The sequence below is a fragment of the Hemitrygon akajei genome, chromosome 20, assembly GCF_048418815.1.
Source record: "Hemitrygon akajei chromosome 20, sHemAka1.3, whole genome shotgun sequence".
Taxonomy (NCBI): domain Eukaryota; kingdom Metazoa; phylum Chordata; class Chondrichthyes; order Myliobatiformes; family Dasyatidae; genus Hemitrygon; species Hemitrygon akajei.
Window position 1 is genome coordinate 21,546,262 of NC_133143.1, and position 20,265 is coordinate 21,566,526.

General features: G+C 43.8%; 1 protein-coding gene across 4 annotated transcripts in view; it reads left to right on the forward strand.

The window, feature by feature from the left end:
- The window catches only part of LOC140713632 (N-acetyllactosaminide beta-1,6-N-acetylglucosaminyl-transferase-like), a 92,161-nt gene that overhangs the window by 22,692 nt on the left and 49,204 nt on the right, over positions 1-20,265 (forward strand). For 3 of the 4 annotated variants that reach the window (XM_073023987.1, XM_073023989.1, XM_073023990.1), the window contains exon 2: positions 8,358-8,447. The exons of the other annotated variant lie outside the window; for it this stretch is intronic. In XM_073023987.1, the coding sequence (XP_072880088.1) occupies positions 8,358-8,447 (90 nt within the window). The remainder of the gene's footprint in view (positions 1-8,357; positions 8,448-20,265) is intronic. 4 annotated transcript variants of the gene reach the window in all.

Genomic DNA, 20,265 nt, shown 5'->3' on the forward strand with positions numbered 1-20,265 from the left:
ATCACTCTCTCCAGTCTCTCCGTCTTCATTTCAAACTTGATTCCATAGAGATAGTCACTCACGAGCTGCGACCTTCGCCAGCCCTGGCACGTGTCCAGAAAACACTTTAACTCTGTAGTTCTCAGCCGCTCCTGCAACGACCTCACTTCATATTCTCCTGAGGCAAATCCAAATACCAGGAGGTCATCCACATCTGCCAAAACTCCAAACACCTCCACATCGCCGTGGTCTTCCACATGCCCTGTGGGAAGGTTGCAAGGGCTCTGGATATGCCCTGTGGCATCTTTTCGGACCAGAAGACTCCTAGGGAATTTATAACGGCCGTTTTCTCCTTGTCGGCCTCACTCATCGGGATCTGGCAACATCCACTCCTCAGATCCAGCACCTTAAACCACTTCGCACCACTCAGACAGGCCATTGCCTCTTCGGCCCTCAGGGCCGTATTCTGGTCATTGACAGTGCGCCTCTTCAGCGCAATATAATCCACACACACGCTGCCTACGTCTTCCACGGCTTCAGGGGCCAGTCGCCGCAACCTCTCTCTCACCGAGATGTCTTCAGCGGTCAACTCCCCTCCCTCGTGGTATTTCGCAGCATCCACGAAGAGGGTCTCACCCTCAGGTACTTCCCCCAGGCCGTACCACCACCGGCTCTTGTTTGAATTCGGTATCGGCTCAATGCTGCTACACACGTCCGCACAAGCAGCTCGAAACTCTGGGTGCATCGACAATGCCTCCAAACAACGCTCACCCACCTCCTCTGAGCAGGCCCCCAAGTGCACCAGCAGGATATTGGTTCTCTCCAGAACCGAAACGCTGCCCGTCTCAACAGTGTCTGGACACATCAGCATTAATGATTCACGAACCTCAGTCACCTCCACATTTGCCTCTAAGAACTCCATTTTCACTGACCAACAACCGTCGTCTGGATAATCACCGGCACTGGTACCCCAAATCTCCAGTGCCCTCAATGTCGTCAAGGGTAAATGCTTCCAATAACGGTTATAAAACAAACTGTACAGCAACTTAACTGGCGCCCCGGTGCCGAGGATGGCTTTAACTTGACTTCCATCCATCCGTAACAACACCTGTGCGCGTGGTCCCTCTAAGCCTTCAGGAATAGGGTCTGTTCCTTTCGGGAGGTCCTTGGTACATTGCTGGGAACCTGCTCTCCCAGAGACCCCAAGCCGTTCCCCCACTGGGCCTCCTCTAAGTTTCCCGACACCTCTCGGATCAACTGAACAACTGAGGGAGGAGCTGATCCCCTTGACAGATCCCCTTGGCACCGTAAGCAATTTATCTGCCCCCCTAGCCAAAAGGGATACCAAAAGGTTGGCGTCATTCAATGTTTGTAGTGAGATGCTGAAGATGTTCTATAGGTCAGTTGTGGAGAGCGCCCTCTTCTTTGTGGTGGCGTGTTGGGGAGGAAGCATTAAGAAGAGGGACGCCTCACGTCTTAATAAGCTGGTAAGGAAGGCGGGCTCTGTCGTGGGCAAAGTACTGGAGAGTTTAACATCGGTAGCTGAGCGAAGAGCGCTGAGTAGGCTACGGTCAATTATGGAAAACTCTGAACATCCTCTACATAGCACCATCCAGAGACAGAAGCAGTTTCAGCGACAGGTTACTATCGATGCAATGCTCCTCAGACAGGATGAAGAGGTCAATACTCCCCAATGCCATTAGGCTTTACAATTCAACCGCCAGGACTTAAGAACTTTTTAAAAGCTATTATTAATGCTTTTTGAGATAGTGATTTAGATGCATATCATATTTTTACTGAGTTAAGTATTGTATGTAATTAGTTTTGCTACAACAAGTGTATGGGACATTGGAAAAAAAGTTGAATTTCCCCATGGGGATGAATAAAGTATCTATCTATCTATCTATCTATCTAAAAACTTTCCACCAATCTCCTGCCACGGATATGGTAAGCCCCCCAGCTGCGGCATTTGACTTCCAGTTGAACCAAACGCATTTTCCCACACTTTCCCAGAACTGGCAGCTGTCATAGTTCTAACAACGTCACCAGCCCGCCTACTCAAACTTCCAACCAATCCCTGTCGCTTTCCCTCAGCCAAGCACTGCCACTCACCCAACAACTGAGAGGTCTGCTCCGCCCACGTCTCCGCCCCTTTAGGGCTGGACATTATTCCAACAACCGGGCGGAGCCCACCACTGCTGAAACATTCCAACCAGACCTTCCTCGCTCTCTTAACTGCATGGACAGCCCATGGCCCCACCACCTTTTCGTCAGCGCTAGTCGGAACTCGAACAACGACCTCCAGGCTACCCACAGCAGCCACCCCACCCAACACACATGCAGAGATAACCGGCAATCGCACACCCGCAAAGGCACACCAGCTCTTCGCCGCAGACATAATTTAAAGAGGGCAATCACACAGCTTCCACAGAAATCAATCCTGGACAAGCACCCCACAATGTAACCCCCTGGGGTCGCCTCAGGCTCATTCAGCTCGTTCTCGACTAGGGGGAGCAGCCTTCGCCCCCCCCCCCCCCCAAACTGGGTAATCAGCTTGTGTGGATGCTGTGTGATGTCCCTGCCTCGCCAAAGAACAGACAGGACACCATATGCGATTAAATGATTACAGTTTATAAAGATTACTATAACTAAGTAATTAATAACAATACAGTATACATGAAGGAAAAGAAAAGAAAGAAAAGGCGCCAAACTTATCAAAGTCCAAACCACTTCGTGCATAACCGTTGGAGCTCAATTACTGAAGTCTTCTGGCCACCATTCGATCCCCTCCGAACTCCTCGACTCGCAGCTCAGGACCACCCGAAGTGGTCAACCAAGCACATCTATCGTCGTCTCCTCTCCAAGGTACCTCCTGGCCTCAGACCCCCGCTTGGGGTCTGTTCCTCGCCCAATTTACAACATCGCGTCCTCTCTCTCTCACCCCCTCGCGCCGATCCCCCCCAAAAGCCCGCCAACAATAGCTTACAGACTCAGAAGAAAGAAAATCAATCCCAATTCTCGTTATCAGTAAATTTTAACCCAAACAAGCTTCCAGCACTCTCTCGCAACAAAGAAGCATTCCTACTTTTAACAAAACAAAGAAGCCATTTTGATTAACATACGCAGTAACAAAGAAAAAGAAGAAACCCCCCTTTACAGTATGATAAATATACAGCCTGTATAAAGTAGAAATATTGTATGTGCGCTGTAGTTTCACTTATCAGAATCGGGAAGACAGTGAGCCAAAATTGATTTGGGGAAAAAAAATCGGCACGTACATGCCTACACACGTACACGCATGCACACACAACTGCCCACACAAGGCTTGACGGTCATGGTAGTCTTTCTCGGGTAAACACACATATAAAACTGGCGTCTTTTTTTCATAAAAGCGAAAATCCTCTTTGGTTAGCGAAAACAGGTACTAATGTAGGTCTTTCGTAACAGTGAGCTGTCGTTAGGCGAATGTTCGAAAAACGGGGGCCACCTGTACTGGTGGGAGTTAAATTATTGCTTCCTGGCAAACAGTAAATTTGCATGAGTGTATTGCTATTCACACAAGTAACAGACTTCTTTCACCTAAAGGGATATTCAAACTTTTATGTTTGTTTACCAGAATCACAATTACCCTAAACATGCTTATTTATTGGAAATGCCCTTTTCGTCACTATTCCCTTGCATGGTTAAGTTATGTTGCTGTTTGTTTTCACAGTAATAGCTAACTCATTACAAGCCTGTGTTGAGAGGGTTACATATAAACCAAGGCTTTAGCACATTACTGAACTGTCTTTCGTGTTATATTTTTGATGACAGTTTAAGTTGTGGCCTCAGCTGCTGATTCAGGCCAAAATTTCCCATTTCACCATTTGGAAAGCGCACAGAAAATGGAAACAGCCTATGTTTATCTTTCAGATATTTAAGAAAATAGTGAGTTGGTAAGTTTGACATAAGTGTACAGGGACATTAAAAATGGTGACTGTAAAGTTTCTAGAAATATGTGCTGAAAGCAGTGGGTGAAGGTAAATACAGGTTCCCACTGACGTAAATGGGGAAGTTGAGAACAAAGAAACAGCAGAACAAGTGAAGTTTATTTCTTCCTTAATTGAGGCAATCGCAAATAACAAGAAGCAGGAACATGAAGATTAGTGCCAAAGAAATTAACGGAACACAAGCAGACAGTGGACGTGATTGGCTTCGATGTTGTGGTTCTCTCTGACTCTGCCCCCAGGAAGGGTGGCATTACTAGTCAGGGAAAACGTCATGGCAGTGCTCCGTCAGGGTGGACTGGAGAACTCGTGGAACTGAAAGGTAAAAAGTGTATGACCACGTTAATGGGGCAATATTACAGACTGCCCAACAGTCCGAGGGATTTGTAAAGAGAATCCTGACTATTGTAAGAAACATAAGATTGTTTTCATAGATGATTTTAATTTTCCACATATTGACTGGGACTCCCTTACAGTAAAAGGACTAGATGGGATAGAGTTTGTCAAATGTGTTCAGGAAGGTTTCTTTCATCAGTGCGTAGAAGTCCCGATGACAGAGTGTGATACTGGATCTGCTGTTAGCGAATGAGAGCAAAGGTGACAGAAGTCTGTGTAGGAGAACACTTTGTATCCAGTGATCATAGAGCTGCTAGTCTCAAAATAAATAAGCGAAAAGATAGCTCTGGTCCATGAGTTAAGATTCTAAATTTGATGAAGACCCATTTTGATGGCGTAAGAAATGGTCTGGCTAGTGTGGGTTGGGACAGGTTGTTTTCTGAAAAAGGTGTACTTGTAAAGGGGGAGTTCTCAAAAACAAAATTTTGGGAGTATAAAGTTTGTATGTGCCTGTCAGAATAAAAGGTAAAGATAATGAGTGTGGGGAACCTTGGTTTTCAAGAGACTTTTTTCAGAGAAAAAAGGAGGTGCATAGCAGTTGTAGGTAAGTAGGAACAAATGAGGTACTTACTGAGAACAAGAAATTCAAGAGAAGACTTAAGAAAGAAATCAGGCAGGCTAAAAGAAGGCATGAAGGAGGTGAAGGAGAATTCTAAGAGATTCTTCAGATATGTTAAGAGCAAAAGGTTTGCAAGGGTCAAAATTGATCCTCTGGAAGACTGGACCGGTAGTCCATGTGTGGAGCCAAAGCATACGGGGGGAGATCTTAAATGAATTTCTTGCATCTGTATTTGCTCAGGAGATGGACTCGGAGTCTATAGAATTGAGGCAAAGGGCATCAACTTCATGGACACTGTACAGATTATTGAGGAGGAGGTATTTGCTACGCTGAGGCAAACCAGGGTGGTGAAATCCTCAGGATCAGACAGGGTGTTTCCCTGGACCCTATGGGAGGCAAATGCAGAAATTGCCAGGGCCCTAGCAGAGATATTCAAATCATCCTTGCGTTTTCTTGGTCCATCTGACACCCTCCCCCTCCCCTGAGGCAAACTGTCAACCGACATCTTTTATAAACCTACCAATTCCCGTGGTTGTCTTGACTATACCTCTTCCCACCCTATCTCCTGTAAGAATGCTGTTCCGTTTTCCTAGTTCCTTCACCTTCACTACATCTGTTCCCAGGACACAGCTTTCCATTCCTGGACATCAGAGATATCCTTCAAATAAAGGGATTTCCCTCCCTCCACTGTTGACACTGCCCTTGCCCGCATCTCACTGTTGCCATCAGGTAGGAGGTACAGAAGCATGAAGGTATTCACTCAGCAATTCAGGAACAGCTTCTTCCCCTCTGCCATCCAATTCCCAAATGGACATTGAAACTGTGAACACCACCTCACTTTTTAAATACTGTATATATTATTTCTGGTTTTTGTATGAGTTTTAATCTATTCAGTGTACATATACAGTCGGCCTTCCTTATCCACGGGGGGATTGGTTCAGGGACCCCCAGCGGATACCAAAAAACACGGATGTTCAAGTCCCCTATTTAACCTGTCTCAGTGGAGTGGTCTTTAGGACCCGGCGCAGCTCTGAATCCGCAGTGTTTCTGTTCACGAAAATGATCACGACTGAAAATAAAGTGGAAGTAATAAAGCGATCGGAAAGAGGTGAAACGCCATCGTCATTGGAAAAGCATTAGGCTACAGTCGGTCAACGATCAGAACGATTTTAATGGCGCATGCGAAAGGCCCTGCCTCGATGAAAGCTACAATTATTACTAAGCAATGCAGCGGCTTAATTATTGAAATACATACGTTTCTTAAGTGTTTTATATGCATATAAAGGTAAAATATATACTATATACTAAGACAAACGTTTGACTAACTGACGCTAAATAATACCGGATGTACCTGTTTGGACTTCAAATCTGTTTTAAAGGTGGACTCAGGAGTGGAATTTCTTCATAATCTGGGGACTGCCTGTACTTTTAAATCATCTCTAGATTACTTATAATACCTAATACAATGTAAATGCTATGTAAATAGTTGCTATACTGTATTGTTTAGGGAATAATTACAAGAAAAAAGTCTGTACTTGCTCAAACAACGAGTGTTGGAGAGAGAACTTCTGGGTTTTCCTGATCCGCAGGTGGTTGAATCCGCGGATAAGGAGGGCCAACTGTACTGTAATTTATTTATTGTTATTATTTTCTTCTATATTATGAATTGCATTGAACTGCTGCTCCTAAGTTAACAAATTTCATGACACGTGCCGGTGATGATAAACCTGATTCTGTTCTCCATTTCTTGAACATCAATGCTCACCCCATCTTCCTGCTGGGGTAATGCTGCCGTAACAGTGATAGACATCCTCTTGTCTCAAATGTTGGTGTATGGGTCATAAGAGGGTCCCAACTGGTGATTCAGCTGTTACGACAGGATAGATATTTAAACAGGAAGAAAAGTAGAAGCAGAAGAGTTTCTGAGTGGTGGAGGAAAAAAATTTCAGAGGATGGTACAGTCAGTCATGTTAAAGAACTGCAGAAAAGTCAAGGATAGGGAACAATGACTTAAGTTGCCTGCATCTCCTCCATTTCCCATACACTCGCGCTCACCTCATCTTCCTGCTGCCATAATAGTGATAAAGTCCCTCTTGCCCTTGCCTATTGTGCTGTCAGCCCCCACATTCAACACATTGTGTTCCATGACATTGGCAATCTCCAAAGGGGTCATACCACTAAACATATCTTTACCTCTCCCACCTCCTTCCACTTTCTGCAGAGATTGCTCCCTCCACAATTCCCTTGTCCATTCATCCCTCCCCATTAATCTCCCTCCAGGCACTTATCCCTGAAAGCAGCCTAAGTGCTACAGCTGCCATTTAACCTCCTCCCTTGCCTCCATTCAGGGCCGCAAAGAGTCCATTCAGGCGAGGAAACACTTCACTTGTGAGTCTGTTGTGGTCATCTATTGTATCTGTTGCTCCTGATGTGGCCTCTACGTTAGTGAGACCTATCATAAATTGGGTGACCGCTTCATGGAGCACCTCCGCGCCATCTACCAAAAGCAAAACGTCCTGGTGGCCAAACATCTTAATTCCCATTCCCGTACCCGTTCTGCCACGTCGGTCCATGGCCGCCTCTTGTGCCAAGATGGCAGGCCACCCACAGGATGCAGGAGCCTTGTACTCCGTCTGGGCAGCTTTCAAACTGATGGCATGAATATTGATTTCTCCTTCTGGTTTAAAAAAAATCCCTTCCCTCCCCTCTTCCTCTGTTCCCCGCTCTTTCACCTTTTGTCACCTGCCTATCACTTCCCCTGGATGCCCTCCTCCTTCCTGCTCTCCTATGGTCCACTTTCCTATCCGATTCCTTCTTCTCCAGCCCTTGATCTTTCCCACCCACCTGGTTTCACTAATCACCTTCCAGCTATCCTCCAACTCCTCCCCCCATCTTTTTATTCTGGCATCTTCTGCCTTCATTCTCAGTCCTGATGAAGGGTCTCGGTGTGAAACGTCGACTGTTTATTCATGTCCCTAGATGCTGCCTGAACTGCTGAGTTTCTCCAGCAGTTGTGTTGCTTTTAATATTTTTTAACAACTTTATTTTCTATTTAAAATAATTATAGAACATCTTCAGTTAGATGCCAACTCTAATGCTATTTATTTTCCATGTTGTTGGCAACATACCTTTGGATGAGTAAGTCAAGACAATCTAATGTTCTATAAAGCTTTTATTGTCAGAACTAATTCAATGTCAAACTGCTGCAATGAAGAACCACCAGTGAGACTCACATCCAATAGCTGAAATTCTGTAGAATTAAATCCATAATTGTACTCTTCTATCTTTTTAATTTAAGTACAAATTTTATAAGCTCATCACAACTTCACAAAACTTCAAGTGGCATATACATGTTTCCGTTATTTTATTGAAAAATTGACATGAAAATGTTTATGTTTGTAATTTCTGTCAACTTTTAATACATTTTCATTCTGCAGATGCTCCTGGTTCAATGCCTGAAGCAGGCTGGAAAGGAAACCTACGTGCTATAAAATGGAGTAATCTAAAAGACCATGATGGTTGCCATGGTAATTTATTTAATCCTTTAATTTTGGTATTTCGGTAGAAGCTACTAACAATTTTTTGTATGTAAGTGTGCAATCTCATCCTGGATAGTTGATAGTTTTATCAATTTTCTATAGTGAAGTTTAACCACAATTGTTTGTATGTACCATTAAGTCAATTGCAATTTACAGTTTTATTTTTCCTCATGAATTGGGAGACTTTCTGCTCTGGTTACAGATGTAACCAGCTTTCGTCGGTCAAGATACATTTCTGTTGCTTTCTTCCATTTGTCTTCCAAATAACTCAAGTTGACTCAGTTAAATAAAGTTGTGTTGTAACAATCATTAGTGCTCTGACCAGAAGAATGATTCAGAGAGCTCCATTGCAGTATTTTGCTGTAATATATCTTACTATTTTGTGTCATATAATCCATGTCAAACAATGAAACAATATTAACCAGGCATGTATATCTTTCAATAAAGCATGAATTTTTGTTTCATCTGCAAACTTCACCATTCCTCCTACATTAGGTCAAAATCATTTGTTTTACACCAGGCAAAGGGACTGAATGTTGAGCTCTGGTACTCGACTGGTAACAGCCTTCAGGTCAGAGAAACACCCATCAATCATTAACAGTTTCTATACTTTTTACTGAAGTCAAAGGTAAACTAAATTTTGTTATCAAAGTACATATACAGTACCTTTTAAAAAATATTCCTTCCCCCTTCCTGGAAAATGTTCATGTTTTGTTGTTTTTACAACATTGAAACAGCAGATTTAATTTGGCTTTTTTGTCACTGATCAATAGAAGATGACTCTTGTGTCAAAGTGATCTAAATTCACTACATTTGTAATTAATTTAGATCACTTCGTAGAGATCTATTTTCACTTTGACACAAAGACTTCTTCTGTTGATCAATGTCAAAAAAGCCAAATTAAATCCACTGTGATTCAAAGTTGTAAAACAATAAGACATGGAAATTATGGGGGTGGGGGGGGGTTGAATACTTTTTATAGGCTCTGTATGTCACCATGTACAACCCTGAGTTTAATTTTCCTGTGGGCAAACTCAGCAAAACTATAGAATAGTAACTATAACCAGATCAATGAAAGAAGACAGCAAACTATGCAAATGCAGATATAAATAAATAATGAGAAAACGAGATGAGATAAGGAGTCCTTAAAGTGAGAACATCTCCATAGATGGGCAAGTGAGTGTAGTTATCCCCTTTTGTTCAAGAGCTCGATGCTCTTGAACCTGGTGGTGTGAACCCTGAGGCTCTTGAATCTTCTACCTGATGGTAGCAGTGAGAAGAGAGCAAGACGTGCATGTTGCAATCTCTGACAGTTGCTGCTTTTCTACAATAATACTTAATGTTGGGTTTTACCTGTGATGTACTGGGTTGAATTCTTTAGCTTTTTGTAGGATTTGTCGTTCAAAGGCATTGGTGTTTCCAGATGGTGATGCAGCCAGTCAGTACACTCTTCACTACACATCTATGGAAGTTTGTCAAAGCTTTCGCTGTCATGTTGAATCCTCGCAGACTCCTAATGCCGTGCTTTCTTTGCAATCACACTTGCATGCTGGGTTCAGAACAGATTCCCTGAAATAGGATTTTAAAGTTGAGTCACTTCTGATCCTCTGATGGGACTGGCTCATGGATCTCTGGTTTCCCTCTCCTGAAGTCTACAGTCAGTTCCTTGGTCTTGCTGACATAGAGAGAGAGGTTGTTGTTATGACACTACTCAGCCAATTTTCAATCTCCCTCCTGTATGCTGATTCTTCACCACCTTTGATTCGGGCCACAATAGTGATGTCATCAGCAAACTTGAATATAGTATTGAAGCTGTACTTAACCATTCAGTCATAGGTGTAAGGCGAGGAGAGCAGGGGGCTAAGCACACAGCCCTGTAATGCACCTGTGCTGATGGAGATTGTGGAGGAGATGTTGTCCATCAGAACTGACTGGGCTCTGAACGTGAGGAAACATAGTTGTTTGTATTTAGAGATACATGTTCAAATTTAGGTCAAATTCTTAAAAACACATTTAAAACTCAGAGGATTTCCATCTTATAGAAGATTTTCCATTTACAAACTACTTAAAACAAAGGAGTTCCAAAACTGAGGTATAGTTCCTGTAAGTGTAACACGCTGTAAGGTTTCACAGCTAAGGCTAATGTAATGGCTTCTATGTAATGTTCCACTGTTAAGGTAATGGTTTCTCTGTAGCAGCAATGTTTGGGTTATGACTAGAGATAACGGGACTTTGGAATTCAATGGCGATCCAATGGGAGAAATGTTGTTCTTTCTTGTGTGAATGGGAGCTGGGTTTTTTGCAGTTTTTTGTCAAGGAGAGATGAAGAGGGAAGATGTGTGTGGAGAGAGCCTGTAGACCACCGGACGAAGTGGACTGGGATCTGAGGGTCCGAAGGTTGGCGATGCTCGGAGGAGACCGATGGTGGAAGAATGACTACTGAGTGAGCTCCAACGTAATTTTGACTTTGACTTGGGCCCTTTTGTTTTGTTTATTTTCATTACTAACCCTATATTCAGATCAAGATTCATAAAGTCTATCATTTAATTGCATATGGTGTACTGTCTGATGTTTAGTGTTGTGGGTTTGTAACTGGGGGTACGTTACACAGTATCCACACAAACGTGATTACCCAGTATGGCGGGGCCAAAGGCTGATTCCCCAGACGAACACGAGTTGGCCGAGTCTGAGGGTTACATAAGCTAAAACGACATACCAAGGATTTACAGATGAACGAGTTGTCCATTGCAGAAATAGAAGGCAAAGGAATGGATTCTAGTCACCCTGTATTTCTGTCATTGTAGTCATCGCTTGACCATTCCTAACAAGCCTGACAGCTCTTTTACATTTTTACTGTTTATCTGCAACTTGGTGACTTTGCACAGATGGTCTAAAAGCTTCTGGTGACAGAGATCCAAAACACCGACTTTTAATGCTGTGAGGTTTGATTCTTTGAGAGTACTAGATCCGAACAATTGATAGATCAGCTATATGATGTGCTATGTGATATCAGTCTGGTCTACAAGCTTCCTTGAACTAAGTAACTTAGCCAGTGTTGTATGGTTGGATGCAGGCCAATTTACATAACCCCATTGACAACACGCTGGAGGAACTCAGCAGGTCGGGCAGCATCTGTGGAAACGAGCAGTCAACGTTTTCGGCTGAGACCCTTCGTCAGGACTGAGACTACTGAGTCCTGACGAAGGGTCTCGGCCTGAAACATTGACTGCTCATTTCCACGGATGCTGCCCGACCTGCTGAGTTCCTCCAGCGTGTTGGCCGTGTTGATTCAACCACAGCATCTGCAGTGTACTTTGTGTTTACATAACTCCATTGTCTTTCACTGCATCTCTGAAGCAGTCAGCCCGTGTGTGCTCTGCAGACAGTGTTGTTTATTTGCAAAGCTGCCCTTTTAACTTCAGAATGATTGTGGAATTAAGTCAAGTCAGACACCGTATAATTTCAACCAACCATTTCTTCTTTATTGCAACTTCAGTCGGCGAGAGATCTGAGATCTACAGTGGGCAAGAATCCCCCTCTTGTCAACACAAAATATACTGCAGATGCTGTGGTCAAATCAAGACGTACATAAGCTGGATGAACTCAGCAGGTCCAGCAGCATCCGTTGAAATGAGCAGTCAATGTTCCGGGTTGAGACCCTTTGTCAGGCTACAGTTACTTCGTCCTGACGAAGGGTCTCGGCCCGAAACATTGACTGCTCATTTCAACGGATGCTGCCCGACCTGCTGAGTTCATCCAGCTTGTTTGTACGTCTTGATCCCCCTCTTGTCAACTGGACCTTTGTCCTAGGATCTCTACCTTACATACAGATACCATTCCTTTTATACAAGTATTTTGCAGAACTCCTAACAACTACAACAGTCTTCGAGTTACTTTCCCTGAAGCAATCAGCACAGCAGAGGGTCCATATTTGTCCCTCCTTGAATGTGGATCAAGCTTACTCTGTCTCGACCACAGGTTAATTGTAAACCAAGTCAGCTATAAAGCAGGAACAATCTTAAACAATAAAGGGAACAATACAGTCTGCCATACTTTGTGTACGTGACTAACTAAAAATTACTATTTTAGCAGAACAGCTAACAACCTTTTAGCCTTAAAAGGGGACAATCATACATCAAAAATCCTTTAACCGTAAAAGGGAATAAGACAGTAAAAAGACAGTAGCTTCTCTACATCATCATTCCCTCTTTATCATTTGATGATAAACTTTAAAATAACCCATCCCGCTTACAACAAGCTATGGCACATCTTGCAAAAAATTGCTGCTATTACAATTAAAACTATTATCATTATCACATGTAAAAACATTCCCAAGGAATCTCCAAGAAGGTTAAATGGCCAAGGACATATTCCCTTTCCATTGGTAAACCCATGCATCCTCCCTCCAATTCGACAATAGCAAGTCCCGTTCACTTTTCTGATAACACGGAGTAAGGTGTAGGGAAGGCCTCTCCGCCCCAGCTGTGGGTATCCGTAAATTCCAGCCCCAGAAGCAAAAACATCCACACTCCCCAGGATCCTTACATTCTGCCTGCCACTTCTTAGCCTTAGCCATGGCATTACCCGCTGTCACTATAGTCTAGTCTGGCTTTGTCAGATTAAAACCTTGCATAAACCTGACAGACAGCATTTCTCTGCTGTTCAAGGGCACCCCCTCCAGAAGCATTCCGGATCCTGAGTGTTGGAGTAGGTGGGCAAATACCCAGCAAGCTGACTGCCTTACCCGTTGTGCGTAAGTGTGGCACAGGGAAAGAAATATATTTGTTTGGAGTCCTGAGGAAACGTGTACAATAAGTAAAAAGAATAACAGAACAGGCATTTTTCTTCAATTTCTTCTGGTGACATTTTGCAGTTTGTTCAGTGAATCCATCTTGGTTGTCCTTCCACCTTCATGGCCGTGGGTTTGGTCAGCAACACCTGATAGGGTCCTGTCCATGGAGTGTCCAATTTCTTTCTGTCCCAGTTCCTTATCAAGACAAAGTCTCCAGGATTAACAGCGTGTAATCCCCTTTAGCTGGATCCTCGTCCTCTCGGTAGGCCTGGCGAAATTGAATGCAGACTTAGAAAATTTTGGTTAGCCTACACAAGTATTTTCCCATCTCCTCTCCTAGGGTACGCATATCTAGTTTATCAGGGAGAGGACAAGCTAACCCTGGTGTCCATGGGGTACGCATAGGCTTTCCATAAATGATTCTTGCCGGGGATAGTCCAGTTTTGGTTGAGGGGGTAACTCTCATGTGAAACAATGCCAAAGGTGAAACCTTAAGGCAGTTTAGTCCGTTTTCTTGCATAAGTTTAGTTACAGACATACTTTATTGATCCTGAGGGAAATTGGGTAAGCTTACTTTTTAAGGTTCCATTTGCTTGTTCTACTATACCAGCTGCATGGGGATGGTGAACACAGTGAAATTGCTGCTTTATTGCCAGTTCTTTACAAGTTTTCTCATTTATTTTAGCAATAAAATGAGGTCCATTATCAGAGCTTATGGACTGGTAGCCCATAACGGGGAATCACCTTTCTCAATAATATTTTTACAACTGTCATGGCAGTATTATCAGTAGTGGGTATAGTTTCTATCCACCTGCTAAATACGTCTACAATTACCAGGCAATATTTATAGCAATGCACCCTGGGCAATTCAATAAAACCAAGTTGCAGACAAGGAAAAGTTCCACCTGGCAAGGAAGTCTTCCCAGGGGCACATGATATCCCTTTTCCAGCATTCACCTTTTTACACAATAGGCATGCCTTTACCCACTTTTCAGCTGCTGGTTGGAAATCAGGGTGCCACCAGGATTGTAGTATTGTAGCTAGCATTCTGTCCTTGCCCAGGTTGGACAGCTTTTTGCCAGCCCGTGTATAGGCAGCACATTTAATCACAGCCACTTGGGAGGGGAGCAGAAGAGCTTGTAATAAATGAGAAACGTATAGGACATTACTAATGGGCTGTCCTGTGGGAGGTTGAGGACATAAAGTTCTGCCTTTTGAGCCGATATAGGGATTTCGTAAGATCCTTTTTCAATGACTGTGGAGTCGGTGACAGTGGCATATCCTGAGCAGCGTTGGCCAGTGGGGCTGATAAAGGAACTGCCATCAACATAGAACTGGAGGTCTGCATTGAAAAGGGGTTGATCAGTCAGATCTTCTTGTGTGGAGGTGAAAATTCGATTATGTAAAAGGCAATCGTGCATTGGGGTGTCTAAGAAGGTGGCAGGATTCAAAGTCGTGCAGTGGGCAAAGGTCAATAGGGGATTATTCAGGAGAGCCATTTCGTATCAGCTTTGCCGGGCTTGTGTCAGATGTTGAGTTTGGCAAGTATTGAGGAGTTCCACTGTGGAGTGCGGTGTGAGTACAGTAACTGGTTGGTGTAAGGTAATATTTGATGCAGCTGATACAAGTGTGTATATGGCTGGAAGAATCTATGTGCACGGTGGTAACCCTGCTGTCACGGGATCTAATTTGGTAGAATGATAAGCTACTGGCGCTGTTGATCACCATGTTGCAAAAAAATGCATGCTGTAAATCTTCCGCGGTAAACACACAGGCACTGGCAGGTACATAGCTAAGAATGGTTGCAGGATTTGGGACAAGGGCATGTAAAGGTGCCACAAATTCATTTATCTTTCTCAAGTCTTGCACCAGGCGCCATTCCTTTCTTCCTGGCTTCAGGACAGGGAAAATCGGCACGTTGCAGGGCGATTGGCAAGGGACCAAAATTCCCTGAGCCAGAAAGGAGGTTACAAGGGCCCGCCCCCCTTCTTCTGCCTCTGGTTTCAAGGGGTACTGAGGAACCGAGAATAATGCTTAATTCTTTTTGAGTTCAATATGGACTAGGGTGCAAAGAGGTTCATCCGACTTCGTGGGGGGGAGGCTGCTCACAATTGCGGTGCTGTTTCTGTCGTTGGGTTGATGCTGGAGGCATGTCTCGTCAAACACCCAGTTAAGTTCTGCGGGCACTCCCAATATTGTAGGGAACTGCTGCCACTGTCCTTTAGCAGTCTGGGCAAGTTGGGTCAGGACGTAGGTGAGGGTGCCCAGACTGTTTGCCTTATAACCTGGGTTAGTCCACATGATGTGCAGAACCACCAATCCTGTTTGTGCCAACGATAATCAGGAAAGTGAGCCAGGTTAAGCAGTGCCTTCCTTACCTTCTATTTCTCCGATGACGGAAACCGGGTATTCCTTTCCTACAAGGGGAGTATTGTACAGGCTGTCTTCAATCGAAGTCCCGGTGGCATCATAACAGACTGTTACATGGGGGTCGGCTGTTGGGAAGGGAGGCACAAAAGCGATGGGCCCAGGCTGATTCCCCATCATTGGGGAGCGGCAGACTGGTAACACTGCCTTCCCCCAGTCAGTCCCAGCGTGATACCTTCATCTGTGCAGAGAATTTCGACCCCCTCAATGGACAGAGCAGATCTCGTCCTCCTAGATTACATCCCAGGTTAGTGGTAACGGTAAATGGGATAACACAGGTTTGTCCACAGTATTGAACAAGCAGTGGCGTGGTCTGTCAGTATACGTTTTCTTGTCCCTCAAATCCTGATAGGACCACAGTTGCATCTGATAGCTGGAATTCCTTATCCTTCACTATCTCCTGATGGGGGGTCGAGGCGGTTGCCCCCTTATCAATCATAAATGGATTAGGAATTCCGGCCACTTGTAATATTATTAGTTGGTTGAGGGACGTGGTGATGACCAGGATATCTTGACTCGTGTTTCATGCAAAGGGATTATTCACAGTGAGTGAGGCTCGAGGCAGTCCATGGGGAAGGGATTCTGTCCTTGTTTGATAGGGACAATTTGCCTTCCAATGACCATACCTTCCACAATTATAGCAGGGCCCACCCGTTGCCCCGGGTTGAGATCCCCCTCTAGTTGTCTGGGGTCTGGTTCCCTGTGGCCCAGATCCACTATTAGGTCTTCCTCAGCTTCTCCTCCAGGGTCCTGGCTGAAAGGGGTTGGGGATAGGATCATATAACATAACCCAAATAAGCCATTAGTAGTGGCCTCATACATTTGTATAGTACTCCGGACATTCCAGGCTGACTTTTGCTTACGGACTGGGGCTTGATTCATGATCATAATAATCTCCTGGGGTTCCCAAGGGACATAAACCTCGATAGTCGCTTCATTTCCTTGTTCACCTGCTCATGGATTAGGCAGCCGTCTAATCGGGTATTGCCTTGTGGGGCTAGTCTGGACCTCCTCCATTTGCTGAGTAAGTTCTGTCACTTCTTCCTCCTGACTTCTATTCTGAATTTCTCCACGCCCCCTATTTCTTGGATGTAACTTTACTTGCTCTCCGATAGTTTCAACGTACTCCGCATTATAAGGTGGAGGAGGTAGAGAGGGGGCAGATGGGCTTGGAGGAGTCGGGATTCTAGGATGGGCTCCCCACTCCTCATCTGTCTCATTCCCTGAGTCCCCAAGCAGGGTTGGTATGCCAGACATTGGGTCAGAATCCCGGGACCCTTTCGGGCTTTCCTTACAGCACTGCTGTCTCATCCCTTCCTTCCTTCCTTCCTATCCACTTCAGCCTTCTGTTGCCTCCTCTGCTCTTCCTTTTCCCTCGTCCTTCTCCCATCTACCCATTCACATTCAGCTTTGAGGGTCTCCCAACCTCTGGGAGTTCCATCAGACGTACATACTTCTATCCCCCTATCACAGACATTATTCCTCCAACTGGCCAGTAAGGTGGTATTCCATTTTACATCTGCCTTATCTTTCCATTCCTTGATCAAAGACTTCCATTTTTTTTCCCACAACCCTTTTTCCAAATTAAATTAACCGCTTGTTCACGTGACTCTATATCCCAAGTCCCCCCCCCCCCCCCCCCCCGGAGCTAAATATCAGATCCCAAATGTTTAGTAAATGCTAAACTTAATATTTGTAAATCGTCCTCTGATTTAGGTAATTTTTCCCACTTACTCTGGAGGGGAGTTCCCTTTCCAATTGTATCAAGGGCCTGTCCCATTATTGCCCTTATTATGTTACCAGTTATTCTTATTTATCAAGTCAGGTCAAGTCAAAGTCAAGTTTATTTATATAGCACATTTAAAAACAACCCACATTGACCAAAGTGCTGTTCAAAGCAAGTAGCTAAAATCACAAATACACGAAACATAGACAAACCAATGGGACAAACAGCTTATACGCACAAAATAACGCAACACAAGCGCCCAGACGTAAACCAAAAAAAAAAGTCCCTATTCTATGTCACCAGGTGGGAAAGTTAGCCAGCTTGCCTCCCCTTTAATCAATTTCAACTGGCCAGGTTATTAGGAAACAGCTGATATGGACTCACTTTACACCGCACGCTGTCGGAGCAGTGCTGCCAGAATAATCAAGGACACGACCCACCCAACCAACATACTTTTTGTCCCTCTTCCCTCCGGGAGAAGGTTCAGGAGCTTGAAGGTTCGTACGGCCAGATTTGGGAACAGCTTCTTTCCAACTGTGATAAGACTGCTGAACGGATCCTGACCCGGATCTGGGCCGTACCTTCTAAATATCCGGACCTGACTTGCACTACCGTACTTTCCCTTTTCTATTTTCTATTTATAATTTATAATTTAAATTTTTATTATATTTACTATCGATTTGTACTCCAGGGAGCGCGAAGTGCAGAATCAAATATCGCTGTGATGATTGTACGCTTTGGTGACAATAAAGTAATAATGATATGGTCAAATCCGTCAGGTAGCTGTAGCCGCCTCTCCTGACCGGGGTCCCCAGTCCTGACTTTTTCCTTAGGAACAATACAAAATACCCAATGCCACCTGCAGCCTTCAAATCTCGCTAAAACTGCTAGCCTATTTTCCTTTAATACTCGCAAAAACAACACTCACATACTCTGGAGGCCTTTCCTCCTTTATCCTGAATTTATCTCATTAAATAATTCTCACATACTTTGATGGACTTTCCTCCTTTATCCTGAACTTGTCTCATTAAATAATTCTCACATACTTTGAAGGACTTTCCTCCTTTATCCTGAACTTGTCTCATTAAATAATTCTCACATACTTTGAAGGACTTTCCTCCTTTATCCTGAACTTGTCTCATTAAATTTCAACCGGCCAGATTTCTGCTGCCATGGTGAGAATTTTACCAGGCTGCCAGTCTCATGTCATGTTCAAATTTCAACTGACCAAATCTTGAGACATACATAACCCCTTTTCCGAATCATCAAAGTTCAACCGGCCAGATTCTGTCACCCGCAGCACTGTGAAAGAGACAACTGCTTACCTTAAATCCTGTACCCAAACAGGATTTGTAGTCTGATCCCATCAAGCTACTGGTCTCAATGGGCGAGGGGCAGAATGCTTGGTCGGACACAAGGAGTAGCCAGAGGTAAACGACCTCGGGGCGCCCAGCTGCTCAATTGTGTTCGATTCAAGCCCCCTGTCACATTCAGTCCAGGGAGACATTTTCTATGTTGGGATCTGAGTCATGGCACCAAATGTGGAATTAAGTCAAGTCAGACACTCTATAATTTCAGTCAACCATTTCTTCTTTATTGCAACTTCAGCCTGCGAAAGATCCAAGATCTATAGTGGGCAAGAATCCCCCCCCTTGACAACCGGACCTCTGTCCTAGGATCTCTACCTTACATACAGATACCATTCCTTTTATACAGGCATTTTGCAGAGTTTCTAACAACTACAACAGTCTTCGAGTTACTTCCCCTGAAGCAATCAGCACAGCAGAGGGTCCATATTTGTCCCTCCTTGAATGTGGATCAAGCTTACTCCGTCTCGACCACAGGTTAATTGTAAACCAAGTCAGCTATAAAGCAGGAACAATCTTAAACAAAAAAGGGAACAATACAGTCTGCCATACTTCGTGTACGTGACTAACTAAAAATTGCTATTTTAGCAGAACAGCTAACAACCTTTTAGCCTTAAAAGGGGACAATCATACATCAAAAATCCTTTAACCGTAAAAGGGAATAAGACAGTAAAAAGACAGTACCTTCTTTACATTATCATGATTATTGCTTGCATTTTACATGGAAAGCTGAAGACTGGTTCTCGTTTATGACAAGAAGCCGAGCAAAGAATAGTGGTTAGAAGTTTAACTAGCTCAAAAACAACTCTTTGATCCCTGGAAGTATCAGCTAGGTTAGAAAGACGAGCTTAGCAAAAAGCACCCCACACCCATACACTGTAGATCTCAGACCATAGACACTGAATATCCATCACCCAGTTTAACCTGATATTTCCTCTCTCACTACAATTAAATCATTTGTCTTAAATGTAACATCAGCATTGTCACACTGACACAAAGTAGTCTTATCCTACCATTTCCTTTGCCTCTGTACATTATCATTTTTTTCATAAATTATCCTTGTTCTTTTTGTGTTCATAAAATATCTTTGGATTTTCTTTGATTTCACTTGCCAGCATTTTCTTCTATATACAGTATATTATCTTTGTTCCCTTAATTTTCCAATTAATTTTATTACATTTTCCTGGCTTTTCAGTGTATTAAGCATCTTTATTAAGCTCCGAAACCTGGGTCCCTTGTATCTCCTTCTGCAACTGGATCCTTGACTTCCTTATTGGCAGGTTATAGTCTGTTGTTACGTTCCCCAGTAACCGGGTAGTTTTCCAGCAAAGATGGATGGAGCCACCGAAGCCTGATGTTACTATTTTCAAACGTTTTTATTTATAAAGGGGCACAAACGTATGGTTAATACAAAACATTAAGATCATATACGTCGTCACAACTCAATCTAAAGCACAGGTATAGTAATAATCAATCAGAAATAAGCTCTACAGT